Source organism: Bombyx mori, chromosome 18, assembly GCF_030269925.1.
Source record: "Bombyx mori chromosome 18, ASM3026992v2".
Lineage (NCBI taxonomy): Eukaryota > Metazoa > Arthropoda > Insecta > Lepidoptera > Bombycidae > Bombyx > Bombyx mori.
In genome coordinates, this window is record NC_085124.1 from 338,234 (window position 1) to 354,678 (window position 16,445).

Here is a 16,445-nt window from a genome sequence, read left to right on the forward strand (position 1 = left end):
CTTGAATAAGTACTCAATAAAAAGTTAAACAGTGTGGATTCACGGCAGTGTGCTCGGAGTGTATTCCTTTTGTTTTCTCGATCGGGCTACTCGATAGCGTGAATGTTAACTTAAATTTGTAGGAAGTTCCTTAGCAGCAGGTAGGTTTGCTAGTTCTATTGAGTGAGTTCAAGATCTTCGATCGCCTAGGCACCGTCTCGGTCCTGTTAGTCGAGTAACTTTACCGAAATGAGCACCTCGAATGACCTACAAGCGAGGGTGAGACTTAACAGCTCAAGGGCAGCTGCTTCATGCATCTACTACCGCTAAGAAGACGCGGCGAGAAGCTCGACGGGCTGATTGATGTATGGGTTAGGCCGCACGTCGAACACTCTGGCGAGTTCGACGAGTGCAGGTATCGCGGTCCTTGGGCCTGTTCCTAATGCTAAAGGTGCAGGCGTCTAATGACAATGCTAATCCGTAAGGACGTGTAAGGGTAAGGGTATCGACGGGGACTGGCTCCTGCGTGAGCCGGGGTAGAGGAGTAGTCAGCAGCGACCACGATAAGGCGATTTTCATGACGCAACTCCTTATTGAAGTATCGTTCCGACGTTGACTTCAGGTGTCTTGTGATGGATTCGAGGTCCATATCGTCGTGACCTTCCTGGCCCGGGGCATTGATTGGCAAAAGTGTGCGAGAGATCGGAGTGTATTATTCTTACGCCTAATGTTGGAGGAAATTCCCGTTGATTTCCCCCTTTAATACGGCTGTGCAGGCTTAATATCGATTCGCCATTTCCAGGATTACTGTACGAGAGTAACGGATTTTTTATTTCAACTCAAGTAGTAATGATGGATGATATTGTCAATGACTGGAGTTTAGTGTCCATGCAAGGCCGCAAAGACCGCTTTTGTTTTATTTTCGCTTTGGTTCATGGCTAGTTCCTGTCGAAGTGAGGTATTAGGACCGGGCTCTGCCTTCTAAATAGGTGTTCGGTCGCGACCTGCCTATACCACAAAGTTCCGCAAGAAATTGCGGCCGTGGTGGTATAGGCCTTCGGCCCTGACGGTGTTCAGTGCCGATCCTAGGATTTAGTCTTCGGTGCCCTTGGGGACCGGCTCGAGCGGCTCTTCGAAGCCTGCTTCGAGGCGGGGCGGTTTCCGAAGCAGTGAAAGACGGGCAGACTCGTCCTGCTGAGGAAGGACGGGCACCCTGCAAACTCGCTTGCGGGGTATCGCCCCATCGTGTTGTTGGACGAGGCGGGAAAATTGCTCGAGGAAGCGGGTGGTGGCCGCCCGCCTTGTTCGGTACGTGACTGGGGTGAGTCTCGACCGAACCTCAATTCGAGCCCAGCACGTCGGGCCGCATAGACTGTGCCGCTGTTGTTCCGGAATACCCCGCTGGACTGGCTCCACTCCGGTGGCAAGCGGTGCGATGGTAAAAACGAGATAATGATATCATCTCAAACAATTCCTCAGAGCACTCCCCATGGAACATACGGTACAAAATATAGAGGGAACCGAAGTCCCTCCGCAGACCCAGAAGTCCCAAACGATTCGTGAGAATGGGATTATCGATAATCCGAACGGCCCTCCTCTGTATGGAGTCAAATGTAAGAAGCTGGTATTTGGGAGCCCCGGCCCAGAGATGGGAGCAGTACTCCACGCGAGGTCGGACTTGTGCTTTATAAAGCAAAAGTCTTTGTCCAGGTGGTCCAGGCCTGAAGTACTGCTTCGCTCTTTTGAGGACTCCCAGCATTTTGGACGGCAACTTGGCTTTGCCTTCCAAACGACTCTGAAATAGGACATCTCTCGAAATGTCGACCCCAAGTATCCCGATACTCTCCTTAGCAGCGCGTTAGAGCGCTGGTAGCGCACCGCGCAGCCTCATCCCCCTCAGGTCGCCCCATGACCTTACCGGGGGGAAGCCGCCTCCTACCGGGGTCGGAACGTACGCTCGTACTGTCTCCTCTGTCCCCCGGGTCGACAGCGACGGATCAATGCGGAGAAACGGAGCGGAAGAGCTCTCCCACTCTCGTTCCACCGCCTCCTTCTACGATATGATAGACTCGCAGAAATCGAGCATCACTTTCCAGGACGCTTCGCTACCAAGCATGACGCGCAGCAGGCGACTATGACCACGACGAGGGCGGCGCGCAGCTTCTCGAATCCAGAGCAACGCGCCAATGTACGTTTCGTTGTGTCATCCTCGTCGCGGTCTGCGCAATGATGGCACTGCGCTATCGGTTCCCTTCCGGCAATTTTGTGCAAGTATTGGCTGAAACATCCGTGGCCGGTAAGCATTTGTGTGAGCCGGAAGGTGAGGCATCCGCAGTCACGGCCCACCCAGTCCGCGAGAACCAAGCGGATTACCTCAACGGTACGGAGGCCGTCCGACGAGTCCGCCAAACGACGAGGCCACGCCTCCAGCGCGGACGTCCGAGATTAGAGCCTCCGCACTCGAATCACTCCTTCGCCAGGGCGACCTTTGCCCATAGAGCGAAGGTCGCTGCGCCACCTTAGTACTGTAGTCAGCGGCGAGCGACTCCAGGAGAGTCTTCATGCTCTACTTCTTGGCCTCGCCGATGGCCAGCTGCAGCGTCGCCTGCCTTTGGCGACAGTCAGCGTGCAGCCGGGCCGCCGTCTCCGCGAATGCATCATCGCGACGAGGGCGGCGCGCCCTCACGCACTCCTTGCGGAGTCTCGCGATCTCGGGCGACCATCAGAACGCATCAGCACGTGGTGCTCGGGAGTCGATCCATCACAGATTCTCTCAATTCTGCCCCGGAACCATTCGACCTCCGCATTCACGTCCGCAGCAGCAGCGGCCGCTGCGATCGAACGGGGCGCACCTTGCGGGAGCTTCTCCTCAGCGCCAGCGCCCGCAGCAGACGAGGACGATGACGAAGAAGAGCAGGAAAGCTCGAATGCGGGCATTCGTTTCTTTTTTGGTTTTTTTATTTTTTTTGGGCAATGCAATATTAGTGTTGTGCAACAAAAGTAACTCGTATTTATAGTAGTAAAGTGGGGTACCCTAGTCATGAATTCTCTTGAATACCCTCTTAAACAATTGCTTACATGCGTAATTAATCTTAGTTAACTAAATAGTAACGTTGCGTCGACATAATAGGTTGGGGAAAAACTCTTTCCGCATTATAGTATGTATGAACTTGTAATAAAATCTCTTTGGCTATACTATTAGTATCTGGCTGGTTTTGGTATCATTAAAAGTTTAAATTTTAAAGTACATAATTCCAAATGCAAATTAGGAAAATGTGTGATTTTTATTTATTTTTCGTGCTGTCAAGATGAGCGAATCTAATGAAGAAATTCGATACATTTTAAAATTTTACTACAAAAAAGGTAAAACTGCAACGCAAGCCGCGAAAAAAATTTGCGATGTTTATGGACCTAGTGCAGTCAGTGTCTGTGAGAGTAGCACAAATTTGGTTTAAGCGTTTTCAATCCGGAAAGTTTGATGTCAAAGATGCACGTCGCTCTGGTCGCCCTATTACGGATAAAATGGATGCCATTCAAATGTAAATAAACTATATTAAAAAAAGTTGTGAATTTTCTTAAAAAATGCGAAGAAACTTTTCCCCAACCTATTAGTTGGTTAAGTTAAGCAGCGCCGGCCGCGCTCGGTTTCAATTAAATAATATGGAATAAGTTAGCTAGGGAAGTAAAGCTGCCGCCTGAATTAATTAAAATTTTTCAGTATTGGTATGGCAATCAAAATAATAGTGTGAGATGGGCCGGTGCGCACTCTGATGCGTACCGTTTAGAATGTGGTGTGAGGCAGGGGGGTCTAACCTCACCTTTGCTATTTAGCATATACATGAATAAGCTCATCGATGAGCTCAGTAGTGCGGGTGTCGGCTGCATGATCGATGGAGTTTCTTTTAACAATATTAGTTATGCAGACGATATGGTATTGCTGAGCCCATCACTCAGGAGTGCACTCAGGAAACTTTTAAAAATTTGTGAGAACTATGCTGAGTCCCACGGGCTGAGGTACAATGCCAAGAAGAGCGAACTGCTAGTGTTCAAAGCGCAGAACAAAACTTACGAGAACGTACCTCCAATCTGGCTAGCGGGCGCAACGCTTACACAAGTCAAGCGCTTCAAGTACCTCGGTCACTGGGTAACAGAGGATGGTACGGATGATTGTGATATAGATAGGGAGCGTAGGGCGTTGATAGTAAGATGCAATATGCTGGCCCGCAGATTTACTGGTTGCGATAGCTATGTCAAACTTACAATTTTTAAAGCTTATTGCCAGAATTTTTACGTCAATAGTCTGTGGACCACATACACGCGGAGAGCTTACAATGCCCTACGCGTTCAATATAATAATGCGTTTAGGATGATGTTGTCACTGCCGCGCTTTTGTAGTGCATCCACAATGTTTGCGACATCTCACACCGATGACTTCTTTGCAATAATGCGGAAGAGAAGTGCATCGTTATTGCGTCGAGTTCGTGACAGTGGCAACAGTCTTTTGAGAATCATATCGAGCAAGATCGAGGGACTGCTGATCAATAGCCTTTGCAGTAGGCACTTGGAAGGAGAAAAAATAAAATAAAAAATGTAATGGTATAAAATGTATATAATGATAGTTATGTGTTAGATTTTTTAAGTTACTAACATAGATATAAGTAATTACTACTAACAAAATGTTATGATTTTAAAAAAAAAAAACTGAAATAAAGTACTAATAATAATAATAATAATGAATTGGTAATTTGCTATCTCAGAGTGATTTCAATTATATAACTGACACGATAGATGTTATTTGTAATGATAAGCTTCATGATTGTAATGAGAAAAATAACAATAATTTAAACGTTTCTTCAGCTTTTACTAGCCAAGTGCATTTACATCTTTACATCTTTCAAAGCTGATGAAGAATCTTGTTCAGAAAACCTTTCCACACCTGATGCTTTCATTGTAACACCAGTACCAAGCCCATATACTTCGTTTGGAGATATTGTTACAGATTACGACTCGTTTCGTGGAAGTGCTCCAGTCTTTTCAGATTCTGGTTCTTCTATTAGGTCCAGCCCATTAGCATCTAGCGAATTTTCAGGCTCTTCAACATTCAAAAAAAAAGAAGCGTAAAAAAAGGCATTAGTTAAGAACAAAACTACTAATAAATCAAATTGGCTAGATGTAAAAAGAAAACTGCTTGTCGATTTAGGTAAAAAACACATTTCTCGCTCAGGTAATGAACAGATGGGTAAAAATATGTCGATTCAAATGCTTTGAAAAGTTTGATTTGCTCACACGAGAGAAACTCTTTAATAAATTTTGGAAGTTAGTTAATCATTACTCTCAGTGGACTTTTTTTGCTTCGAATATAAAAAGATAACGAAAAAACAATGAACTTAGGATTCTAAGAGATTCAACGTAAATACGTAAAGGCATGAAAAACTCAACTATTTAAGTTTTTTGTGCCTTTAGAAAATTACCCGATAGTCGAATTAAATCAGTTAACGTGTGTAAGACCATGTTTAAAAATACACTTTCGATAAGCAACACCTTCATCCAATCTGCAATAGATAAATATGACGCTGAAATGGTTATGTGTTCAAAAGATATGAGAGGCTAGCGAAGAACCATCCGACACTTATCACGCTATATTTTTATATTTTCCAGAATTTCTGTAAATTGAACGGTTGTCTGGAAGAGATCGCTTTTAGCGATAAGACTGCCTATTGTACAAATGTATCTGCTTTTTGACTGTTTTTTGAATGTAAATTGGATTTTGGTGTGCAATAAAGTGTATTAAACTTGACCATCTGATTCTGATAAACTAAGCCATAATAATCACATTAATAATAAAAAAATTGCCAGAAAATTAAATGCTATTGATAAAATTGAGGCTCAGTCTAATTCTGCTCGAGTTTGCACAGCCGTGTTTATTTTTCAAAAAATAAAAAAAGGCTATGTCTATATTGTTGATGTTTTTTACACTTGGGTAAAATTTCATCTATTTGAAAGTAAAGAACTTAAAAATAGTGGCAATAGCCTTTCCTTTCACATTGATTTTGTTTCTTCATAAAAAAATGTTTTGACATCTCCCACATACAAACAGACATATAAGACTTATACGTTTATGATCCTATTTCATAGTTGTGGTAGACACAGTCACATAACTACTTTTCCGGGAAAATCGAGGAAATTATAAACAATTATTATACCATTAGAACCGGCCTAAATTGAATACTTTAAATCAATACTAAATGACAGAAGTTACTTTTAAGATTTAATTACAGATCAATTTGAAACTTTAAAACCCTCTCCTGTAAACCACCATTTTTGATATGACGCGTTGTACGTGGGGGCCGACGATCTGTTCTTCCTGTCACCGAGTGTACTCCTTCAGCCTGCGAACCAACTCCTCCTCCTGACGATGGGCCTGCTTCTCTTGGCGACGGGCTTGCCCCTCCTGGCGACGGGCCTGCTCCTCCTGGCGACGGGCTCATTTCAAAAAGTTGGGCCCTCGGCTGATGGCGACGGCCGGCTCTCTGAGCCGGCTTCTTCCAGACGTCGGGGGTCCCGCTGAGGTAGCGCGCCGCCTATACGTGGGGGTGGTTCGGTTTATGGCACTTTACGGCGCGCCCGTTTGGTGCCAGGCCCTGACCCGCAAGAACGTCGCCACGCTGCGACGTCCGCAGCGCGCGATCGCCGTTGTTGTTTTGGCCGGTATCTACACAAAATAGCTGGAAGGGAACCGACAGTGCAGCGCCACCATTGCGCAGACCGCGACGAGGAAGACACAGCGGAACACACACTGGTGCGTTGCTCTGGATTCGACGAGCAACGCGCCGCCCTCGTCGCGGTCATAGGAGAGGACCTCTCGCTGCCGCGCGTCGTGGCTACGATGCTCGGCAACGACGCGTCCTGAAAGATGATGCTCGACTTCTGCGGGTCCACCATATCGCAGAAGGAGGCGGCGGAACGAGAGAGTGAGAGCTCTTCCCTTTCCGCACCGATTCATCGCCGTCGAGCCGGGGGCCGGAGGAGGGAATACACCCGTACGTCCCGGCCCCTGTAGATGGCGGCTTCCCCCCGGTGAAGGTCAAGGGGCGACCTGAGGGGGTAGAGGCCGCGCGGTGCGCTACCAGCACTCTAGCGCGCTGCCAAGGAGATACGAAATAGCGACCGGTTGGTGGTGTATCGCGTCCCGACCCGGCAGGCTGGTTCTGTTCCAGCGGAGTATTCTGGGACACCAGCGGCACCGTCTGGGCGGCCTGACGGGCTGCCGTACCGAGACGGCCGACGTTTCAGAGCCTTCGATTCGCCTCGAAGGCTTCGTCGGCCGGGCGTCCTTGGGGTGAGCCGCGCTGTCTGGTTGTAGTATTGACCGCGGTGACTCCCCTACCTCATCCGGGTTCTGACCTCGGAGGGGAACGGACGCTTGGGCGAAGAGTGCAGGGGAGTCGTTTAATGGGTGGGCCCTAAAATTCCTTGGGCCCGCGGTCTGCTCCCAACACCTTGCAGATCATCAAGTACCACATACCCCGCGCACCCTCTAGGCACGGGGACCTCGAAGGAGGTTCGGCCCCCAGCCCGAAAAAAAAAAGGGAATTACTACTGCCGGGGAAACACTAGATGTACCCGCGGTTGATTCCATTGCCGCAGCTTCAGCCAGGTGTTCTTCGGTCGGTGTTGTAGAACCTTCAAACCGTCTTTGGTCCAACTCTTGCTGGCGCTGACCTCTGTGCCTACCGCCGTGTGATTCGGTAAAACTGGCATTATTTATTCCACTTCTGACCCCAAATTGTTACGCGCTGGGGTTCGGGATAAATAAAATTCCACCAAAGTACAACTAAAAAACACTTCACAATCACTTTAAAAATCTCGATTCGCTTCTTCCGCTTCGCCTCAGGTGATCCGTTCGCTGTTTCGCTTCGAGTAGCTCCGATTACTAACTGACTGCCTGCCATCCCTGCAGCGCTTTTATAGTCGAGACTAAATCCTTAGAATCGTCGAGAATATTCCACAAAAGTCTAGTATTGTGTGTTTCCGCTATCTGGCAATAGATGACGTTGTACTTCTCGAGCGTTCTAGATACTTCCTCGACTATTCGGCGATAGATAGCGTTACCCTTACCGTCGTAACAATACTTTAACAAGTGGCTCATGGATAAGCCTTCAAACATTTGGTAAGAACCGTAAATGTTTAGATCAGGCGGCTAATTCACACGACACGCCGGGTCCGCCCGTTGGTATATTGTTGACATACAAACAAGATCTCGTCAATTTACTATATATGATGATTTAATTTTTATGAATGATGGGGATTATTTTCGCAATTTAATTTTATCGTTATTTACATGTCAAATTTATTAATTAAATTTTGAAATTATACTTTTGTTGAGATAAGATACTATTTTTGCAACTATAAAAGACACCGAAGTGATGACTGACAACATTCTACTCGAGGGAACCTGTAACTGGTAGTAGCCATGAAGGTCTTCGCAGCAGTACTGATGGCGTTGGCGGCCGTGGTCGTGGCAGAAGAGGCTATCGAACTTGACTACCACACCAAGATCGGTATCCCCCGGGCCGAGAGTCTTAAGCGCGCCGAGGAAGCCGCTGACTTCGACGGTACCAGGATTGTGGGTGGTTCTGCCGCCAACGCTGGTGCTCACCCCCATCTTGTAAGTACCTACTGCTATCCAATACACCCTAATCCTACCGATTTCAAACTTTCATTCAAATTTTAATAGAAATATAGCATATTAGTCATTTAATTATTATGTGTATTAAACACTGCCTCTTCTGGGAAGACGGCAGGACATACTCCGACGAGGTGGGCAACAATCGGCCGGAGCATTAGGGACTATTGGGAGAGAAACCGATGAACTATACGGGCATTGTCGAGCAAGACTGCTTTTTGCATTTGAGCCACCACCGACTTTTCGTTGAGACCAAGCCTTTCGAGATGTTTTGAGAGGCTTTTAGGGATCAAACCATTCACCGATACAACTACCGGGATTATTTATGTAGATACCATCCTCCACGTGTCGGTCACCTCGTGCGCCAGGTCCAAATATTTGGTCTTTTTATCTGCCTCGGCCCGCACGAGGTTCTCGTCGTAGGGGATGGTGATATCCACCAGAAATACCCGAGACTCCGTCTGGTCCATCAGCACGATATCAGGCTTATTCGCAAAAATAGTCCGTGATGATGGGCCGGTCCCAGTAGAGCTTGGCGCGGTCGTTTGCGAGTACGGCGTCGAGTACGGCGGCTGGTACTTATAATACGGTAGCCTCTGTTCGATGAGGCCATACTTAAGGGCGAGTTCTTGGTGGAGGATTCTGGCTGCTTGGTTATGTCTGTGTAAGTACTCAGTGTTAGCAAGCATAGAACAACCAGAGGTGACATGTCTGAGGGATTCACCCGGTCGGCGGCATAATGTGCTTCCTATAGTTGTTCTTCCTGATAACCTGATCCTGTATTGCACAGACAAAACCCTCGGTTTCCCCAAAGAGGTCACCGAATCGCAGCCAGTGCACGGAGGCTTCTTTGTCCACTTGGGGCTCATGCAGTGCATGAAAGAAGCGTCCGTGCAGTTCTTTCCCTTTCCATATGGCCTCACGGTCAGAGGTACTGAGTACCGCCGGTGATTGCCACTCGTCTCTGGCCAGGCCTAGCGGGGTCAGTCCTTTGTCGCATTACATGACCTCTCTGTGCATCACACTGTCAGCCCTCGATAGGAAATATTCCCTGAGACTGCATACCCCACTGCTACGCATGACCTTGGCGCTAAGTAGACCCCGGCCACCACACTTCCGCAGAATGTACAATCTCATTACCGAGGACTTCGGGTGGAGCATCCTATGGAGGGTCATAATTGAGCGGACTTTTCTAACCAGGGCGTCCAGTTCGGTCTGAGTCCACCTGAGCATGCCGAAGGTATACAACAGGACGGGCATCACCCAGCCGTTAAACGCCCTTGTCTTATTCACGCCCGACAAAAGGCTCTTACACACTTTTGTCAGACGTTCATAAAACACGTCGCATGCAGCCTGTTTGACGACCGCCACGTCAATACCTATATTTTGCGACATGCCCAGGTACCGGTGTGTTTCTCCCTCGGAGAGTACCCGAAGGCTTATCCCATCGGATACGGGCAAACGATCCGATGAGACTATTCTCCCTCTCTCTACATGGAGAACCGCACACTTGTCGACTCCCAGCTTCATCCTAATGCGACTACTGAAATCACAAGTGATGTCAAGCAGTCGCCTGAGGCCGGCAGCATGAGGAGCGTACAACTTGAGGTCATCCATGTAGATCAAGTGGGACACCTTCAAGCCCCCCCTTCAGAACTGAAAGCCTGTCCTCGAAGCCTCCAGTAATGAACTGAGAGGATTCAGGGCCAGGCAAAACCACAATGGACTCAGACAATCACCCTAAATATACCCCGATTCACCTTTATTCGGTCTTCCACAGCCGACAGCCGCACACGGGATAGACTTAACATTGTACTCCATTGCCCCATACAGGCACCGAGGAAGTCTCGAACTGTATCGTCTATCTTATACAGCCTGAGGACCCTCTTCAGCCATGTATGGGGGACCGAGTCAAATGCCTTTTTATAGTCTATCCAGGTGGCAGAGAAATTTTGTCGGTTGCGTTTGACCTGCTGTACAATGTACAACGTTATTTCGCATCAAAATACTTGATTTTTCTTATTTTTTCATATCATAGGCTGGACTTGTGATCGCACTCACGAATGGCAGAACTTCAATCTGCGGAGCTTCCTTACTGACCAACACCCGCTCTGTGACCGCTGCTCACTGCTGGAGGTCCAGGGATGCCCAGGCTCGTCAGTTCACCCTCGCTTTTGGCACAGCTAACATCTTCTCCGGAGGCACCAGGGTCACCACCTCCAGTGTCCATATGCACGGCAGCTACAACATGAACAACCTCCACAATGACGTCGCCGTCATCAACCACAACCATGTTGGCTTCAACAGTCAGTACCATTATTTATGCTTTGTTTAAATTATTGATTATTTTAGAGTTCCTACACCTGTAATGTGATTCTGTCTCTTCACCTCATTACAGACAACATTCAGCGCATCAACCTAGCCAGTGGAAGCAACAACTTTGCTGGTACTTGGGCCTGGGCTGCCGGCTTCGGCAGAACTTCCGATGGTTAGTATTTATCAATTCTACTGTTACAGGTAATATTAGGATATTACAAAATTAAATGGAATAAACAAATACTGAATGCTCTCCTTTTGTATTCTGCTTTGATACCGCGACTAACAGGATAAAATTGATTGGCCATTCCAGCTGCTTCGGGAGCCAACAACCAACAAAAACGCCAAGTCAGCCTTCAGGTCATTACTAACGCCGTCTGCGCCCGGACTTTTGGAAACACTCTGATCATTGGCTCCACCCTCTGTGTTGACGGCTCTAACGGTCGCAGCACCTGCAGGGGAGACTCCGGCGGCCCTCTCACCATCGGCAGCGGCGGAGGCCGTCAGCTGGTCAGTACACTACTTGTTTTTAACTTTACTGCTTTAACTGGTTGCCTATAGATTCTTTTTTTTCTATGATTGAAAGATTACTGGTGGCTCGAAGGCCTTTGCAGTATCACCAAGACAGGCGGGCGAGTCAGGCTCAGCGAGGAGGGGTGGGATTTGCTAACAACTGCCCAAGCGCCTCCGAAGGAGACCTAACAACTCAAGAGCAATTGCTTCGCGAATGAATCTACTACCGGATCGGAATCGTGACCCGCTGAGAAGATCCGGCGAGAAACTCAGCGGGCTGATGCATGGGTTAGGTTGCACGTCGAAATCTTTGCCGAGCGACGCAGGCGCTCACGGGACACGGCTGTTTCGGCCGCTACCTGCACCTCGTCGCCCGGTGTCGGCCGCCTCGACGCCGAAGTGCCACCACTGCAGTGGCTGCAACGAGGACACGGCGGAGCACGCGCTCGCGAACACACACAATTACTGCAGGAAAAAAGAAAGAATAACAAAAAAAAGGAAACAACAAAAAGAAACCAAAACAGAACAAACACTTCTAGGAAAACACTTTGTCGGCAGATGTGCCACGAACAAAAGCCGGGATAACAAAAAACCAGGCGAACAATGGCCGGGCGATTGAGTGGTCGATGAGCACGTCCGCAGGCGGCGGGTGCTTCTGTCGGACTGACCTATAGATTCTCTGTTTGTTTATATGTTTATTTATTAGGATAGGCTTTTATGACTCACTACATTTACCATTTGTTTCTTGTACTTTCCAGATCGGTATCACATCGTTCGGATCAGCCCAAGGCTGCCAGAGAGGCTTCCCCGCCGCCTTCGCCAGAGTCACATCTTTTAACTCCTGGATCCGGGCTAGAATTTAAATGACGACTGGCGAATGACTCATTAATAATAAAATAATTTCATTTACAAAAAAACCTTTCTTTATTTTCGTATTCCTCAATCTCATCCTCTTTGGGAAACTTGAATAAGTACTCAATAAAAAATTAAACAGTGTGGATTCACGGTAGTGTGCTCGGAGTGTATTCCTTTTGTTTTCTCGATCGGGCTACTCGATAGCGTGAATGTTAACTTAAATTTGTAGGAAGTTCCTTAGCAGCAGGTATGTTTGCTAGTTCTATTGAGTGAGTTCAAGATCTTCGATCGCCTAGGTACCGTCTCGGTCCTGTTAGTCGAGTAACTTTACCGAAATGAGCACCTCGAATGACCTACAAGCGAGGGTGAGACTTAACAGCTCAAGGGCAGCTGCTTCATGCATCTACTACCGCTAAGAAGACGCGGCGAGAAGCTCAACGGGCTGATTGATGCATGGGTTAGGCCGCGTGTCGAACTTTTTGGCGAGTTTGACGAGTGCAGGTATCGCGGTCCTTAGGCCTGTTCTTAATGCTAAAAGTGCAGGCGTCTAATGACAATGTTAATGGATCGGATGGATCCGTAAGGACGTGTCTAGGGTATCGACGGTGACTGGCTCCTGCGTGAGCCGGGGTGGAGGAGTAATCAGCGGTGACCACGATAAGGCGATTTTCATGACGCAGCTCCTTATTGAAGTAGGGGGTACCGTTTCGACGTTGACTTCAGGTGTCTTGTGATGGATTCGAGACCCAGGCGTGCGAGAGATCGGGGTGTAAGATTCCTTCGCCTAATGTTGGAGGAAATTCCCGTTGATTTCCCCCTTTAGTACGAATGTGCAGGCTTAATATCGATTCGCCATTTCCTGGATTACTGTCCGAGGGTAACGGATTTTTTATTTCAACTCTTTAATTTTTTTTAAAGTTTAATTTTTATTACACGATCTTATTCCTTCACCGTGGAAGTCAATCGTGAACATTTGTTGAGTACGTATTTCACAAAAAAATTGGGACCCGCCTGAGATTCGAACACCGGTGTATCACTCAACACGAATGCACCGGACGTCTTATCCTTTAGGCCACGACGACTTCAAAACAGGACTTCTAAGCAGGTGTCCAGTCGCGACCTGTCTGTCACAACGGTTCGCAAGAAAATGCTGCCATGGTGGTATAGGCCCTCGGCCCTGACGGTGTTCACTGTTCACTCCTGGGATTTAGCCTTCGGTGCCAACCGATTGCTCTTTTCACGCTATTTGTGACTCTCCTTTTTTTTGTCCTTGTAGGCAGACGATCATACAGCCCACCTGATGGTGAGTGGTTACCTTCGCCCGTGCATTTCAGCAATGCCAGGGGCAGAGCCAAGCCGCTACCTATCGTTAAGTACTTTCTACAAGCCTCGTTTGAAGAAAGATATGACATAGCACTTGAGAAACACCGTGGAGCGGAGATCATTCCAGAGCCAGTTGGTACGTGGCAAAAAATATCTCTGAAAACGCAATGTGGATGAACGCAGTGGCTCCAGGTAGTATGGATGAACTCTACTCCGGTGGCGTGCGGTGCGATGGTAAAAACGAGATGACGATATCATCTCAAGCAATTCCTCAGAGTACTCCCCATGGAACATACGGTACAAAAGATAGAGGGAACCGAAGTCCCTCCGCAGACCCAGAAGCTCCAAACGATCCGTGAGAATGGGATTATCAATAATCCGAACGACCCTCTTCTGTATGGAGTCAAATGGAAGTAGCTGGTATACTCCACGCGAGGTCGGACTTGTGCTTTATAAAGCAAAAGTCTTTGTCCAGGCCTGAAGTACCGCTTCGCTCTTTTGAGGACTCCCAGCATTTTGGACGGCAACTTGGCTTTGCCTTCCAAATGACTCCGATATTGGATATATATATATATATTTTTTTATTGCCCTTGTAGGCAGACGAACATACGGCCCATCTGATGGTGAGTGGTTACCGTCGCCCATGGACTTCAGCAATGCCAGGGGCAGAGCCAAGCCGCTGCCTACCGCTCGACATGTCGACCCGAAGTATCCCGACACTCTCCTTAGCAGCGCGCTAGAGCGCTGGTAGCGCCTCATCCCCTTCAGATCGCCCCATGACCTTCACCGGGGGGAAGCCGCCTCCTACCAGGGTCGGAACGTACGCTCGTACTGTCTCCTCCGTCCCCCGGCTCGACAGCGACAGATCAATGCGGAGAAGCGAAGCGGAAGAGCTCTCCCAAGGCGGTGGAACGAGGCCTCCTTCTACGATATGGTAGACTCGCAGAAGTCGAGCATCGCCTTCCAGGATGCTTCGTATCCGAGCATGGTAACCACGACGCGCGGCAGGCGGCCATGACCGCGACGAGGGCGGCGCGCTGCTCTTCGAATCCAGAGCAACGCGCCAATGTACGTTCCGCTGTATCATCCACGTCGCGGTCTGCGCAATGGTGCCACCATTACGCCATCGGTTCCCTTTCGGCAATTTTGTGCAAGTATCGGTTGAAGCATCCGTGGCCGGTAAGCATTTGTGTGAGCCGGAAGGTGAGGCTTCCGCAGTTGAACTCTCTTAAATAATTGCTTACATGCGTAACTTACGTACATAACGTAACTTTAATTAATCTTAATTAACGAAATAGTAAGGTTGCGCCTACATATTATAAAAAAAACTAGCTTTTACCCTTGACTTCCTTTACGTAGAAGGTGAAAATATTCTTGAACAATAATTTAGAACGTTAAGGAGCTATTTAAGGTACCAAAATCACGCGTTTTAATCGACTTCAAAAGAGGAGGTTATCAATTCGACCACAATTTTTTATCTATGTATATTCACCGATTTCTCGAGAATGCTTGAAACTCATAATTCTTTTTATCTTTTTATGGTTCGAAACGGGTAGACTTCCCGAATGTTCCTGTAATCATCAGGATCAGGATCTGATTTTTTATTTATTTATTTATTTATTTAATACAAGGAGAACCAACAGCCAACTAACAAAGTGTAATAATATAATAAATAATAGAAACAAAAAGCCAATTAAAGGTTCTCACCAATATAAAATAATTAAAAACACTAGAGAAACAAAAGCATAGAAACAAAAAAAAATAAAAACAATCAGCAAGCATGAAACAACATAAGGCATGGAGGAAAACACCAGACTAATTTAAATGTACACTTATGTATAAATGTCACAAATTAATAAAAAACTGTTGTGCTACACATCACCGGCACATGGCCCCGCACCCTCTGCCCCCTCATCGCCCACGAAAAATCGGGCACTAAGCTGACGTCTAAGTCCTGTGATAGAGGAATAAAATGGGTGAATATCTAAGAACCTGCCAAGTCTGTTGAGGTCACCACCACCAACACGTAAAAAGAATGAGTTTTGTTTATAGTTAGTGGAAGCTAGTGGCAAAGAAATTAGATTTCGATGCCTTAAAGATATTCTCTGTGCATTGAAGTCAACTTTGGATAAGAGCTCCGGGCAATTCACCAAACCTTTAACGATCTTTAAATAATATATAATGTCAGAAACCTCACGCCGCAAGTAGAGAGGAAGTAGATTATGTTTTTTACAAAGGTTATCATAATTATTAGAGTTATAGACAATATTTAATTTAAAACAAAGGTACTTTATAAATTTACGCTGAATTCTTTCAATTCGTTCTATATAGATATTATATCGAGGATTTCAAACTTGTGAAGCGTATTCTAAGTTACTGCGAACAAAAGTACAGTATAGTATTTTTATAGTTTTAGCTTTACGAAAATGTTGAGAGTTACGCATAACAAATCCAAGCATTTTAGAGGCTTTAGTCACTATAGAGTTAACGTGTTCATCGAATGTGATTTTGCTGTCATGAACAATACCTAAGTCACGTGTACTATTAAGTTTAATTAGTTCATGTTCATTTAGTTTATACTTGTAGGCTATTTGGTTGATTTTTCGAGTGTAAGTAACAACATGACATTTAGTTGGATTAAGATCAAGTTTGTTTAGTAAACAATAATGACAAAGACGATCTAAATCAGATTGCATTAACTTGGCATCATTGATGGAAGCAACCTTCATAAAAATGCTCATGTCATCAGTGAAGCAGAGAAGGCGTGAGAATT

General features: G+C 46.8%; 1 protein-coding gene and 1 long non-coding RNA gene across 2 annotated transcripts; both read left to right on the forward strand.

Annotated features, from left to right (window-relative positions):
* The first annotated feature begins 1,108 nt into the window (after nt 1–1,108).
* On the forward strand, nt 1,109–4,708 carry LOC134200535 (uncharacterized). The gene is made up of 2 exons (XR_009975496.1): nt 1,109–4,136; nt 4,375–4,708. It is a non-coding gene; the product is annotated as an uncharacterized LOC134200535 (long non-coding RNA).
* Nucleotides 4,709–8,417: 3,709 nt separating this feature from the next.
* Sp (serine protease) lies at nt 8,418–12,411 on the forward strand. The gene is made up of 5 exons (NM_001043438.1): nt 8,418–8,647; nt 10,704–10,971; nt 11,064–11,153; nt 11,295–11,491; nt 12,253–12,411. Exons 1-5 carry the CDS (start codon nt 8,453–8,455, stop codon nt 12,355–12,357), a joined length of 855 nt encoding a protein of 284 aa, NP_001036903.1. The 5' UTR covers nt 8,418–8,452; the 3' UTR covers nt 12,358–12,411.
* The last annotated feature ends 4,034 nt before the right edge of the window (nt 12,412–16,445 follow it).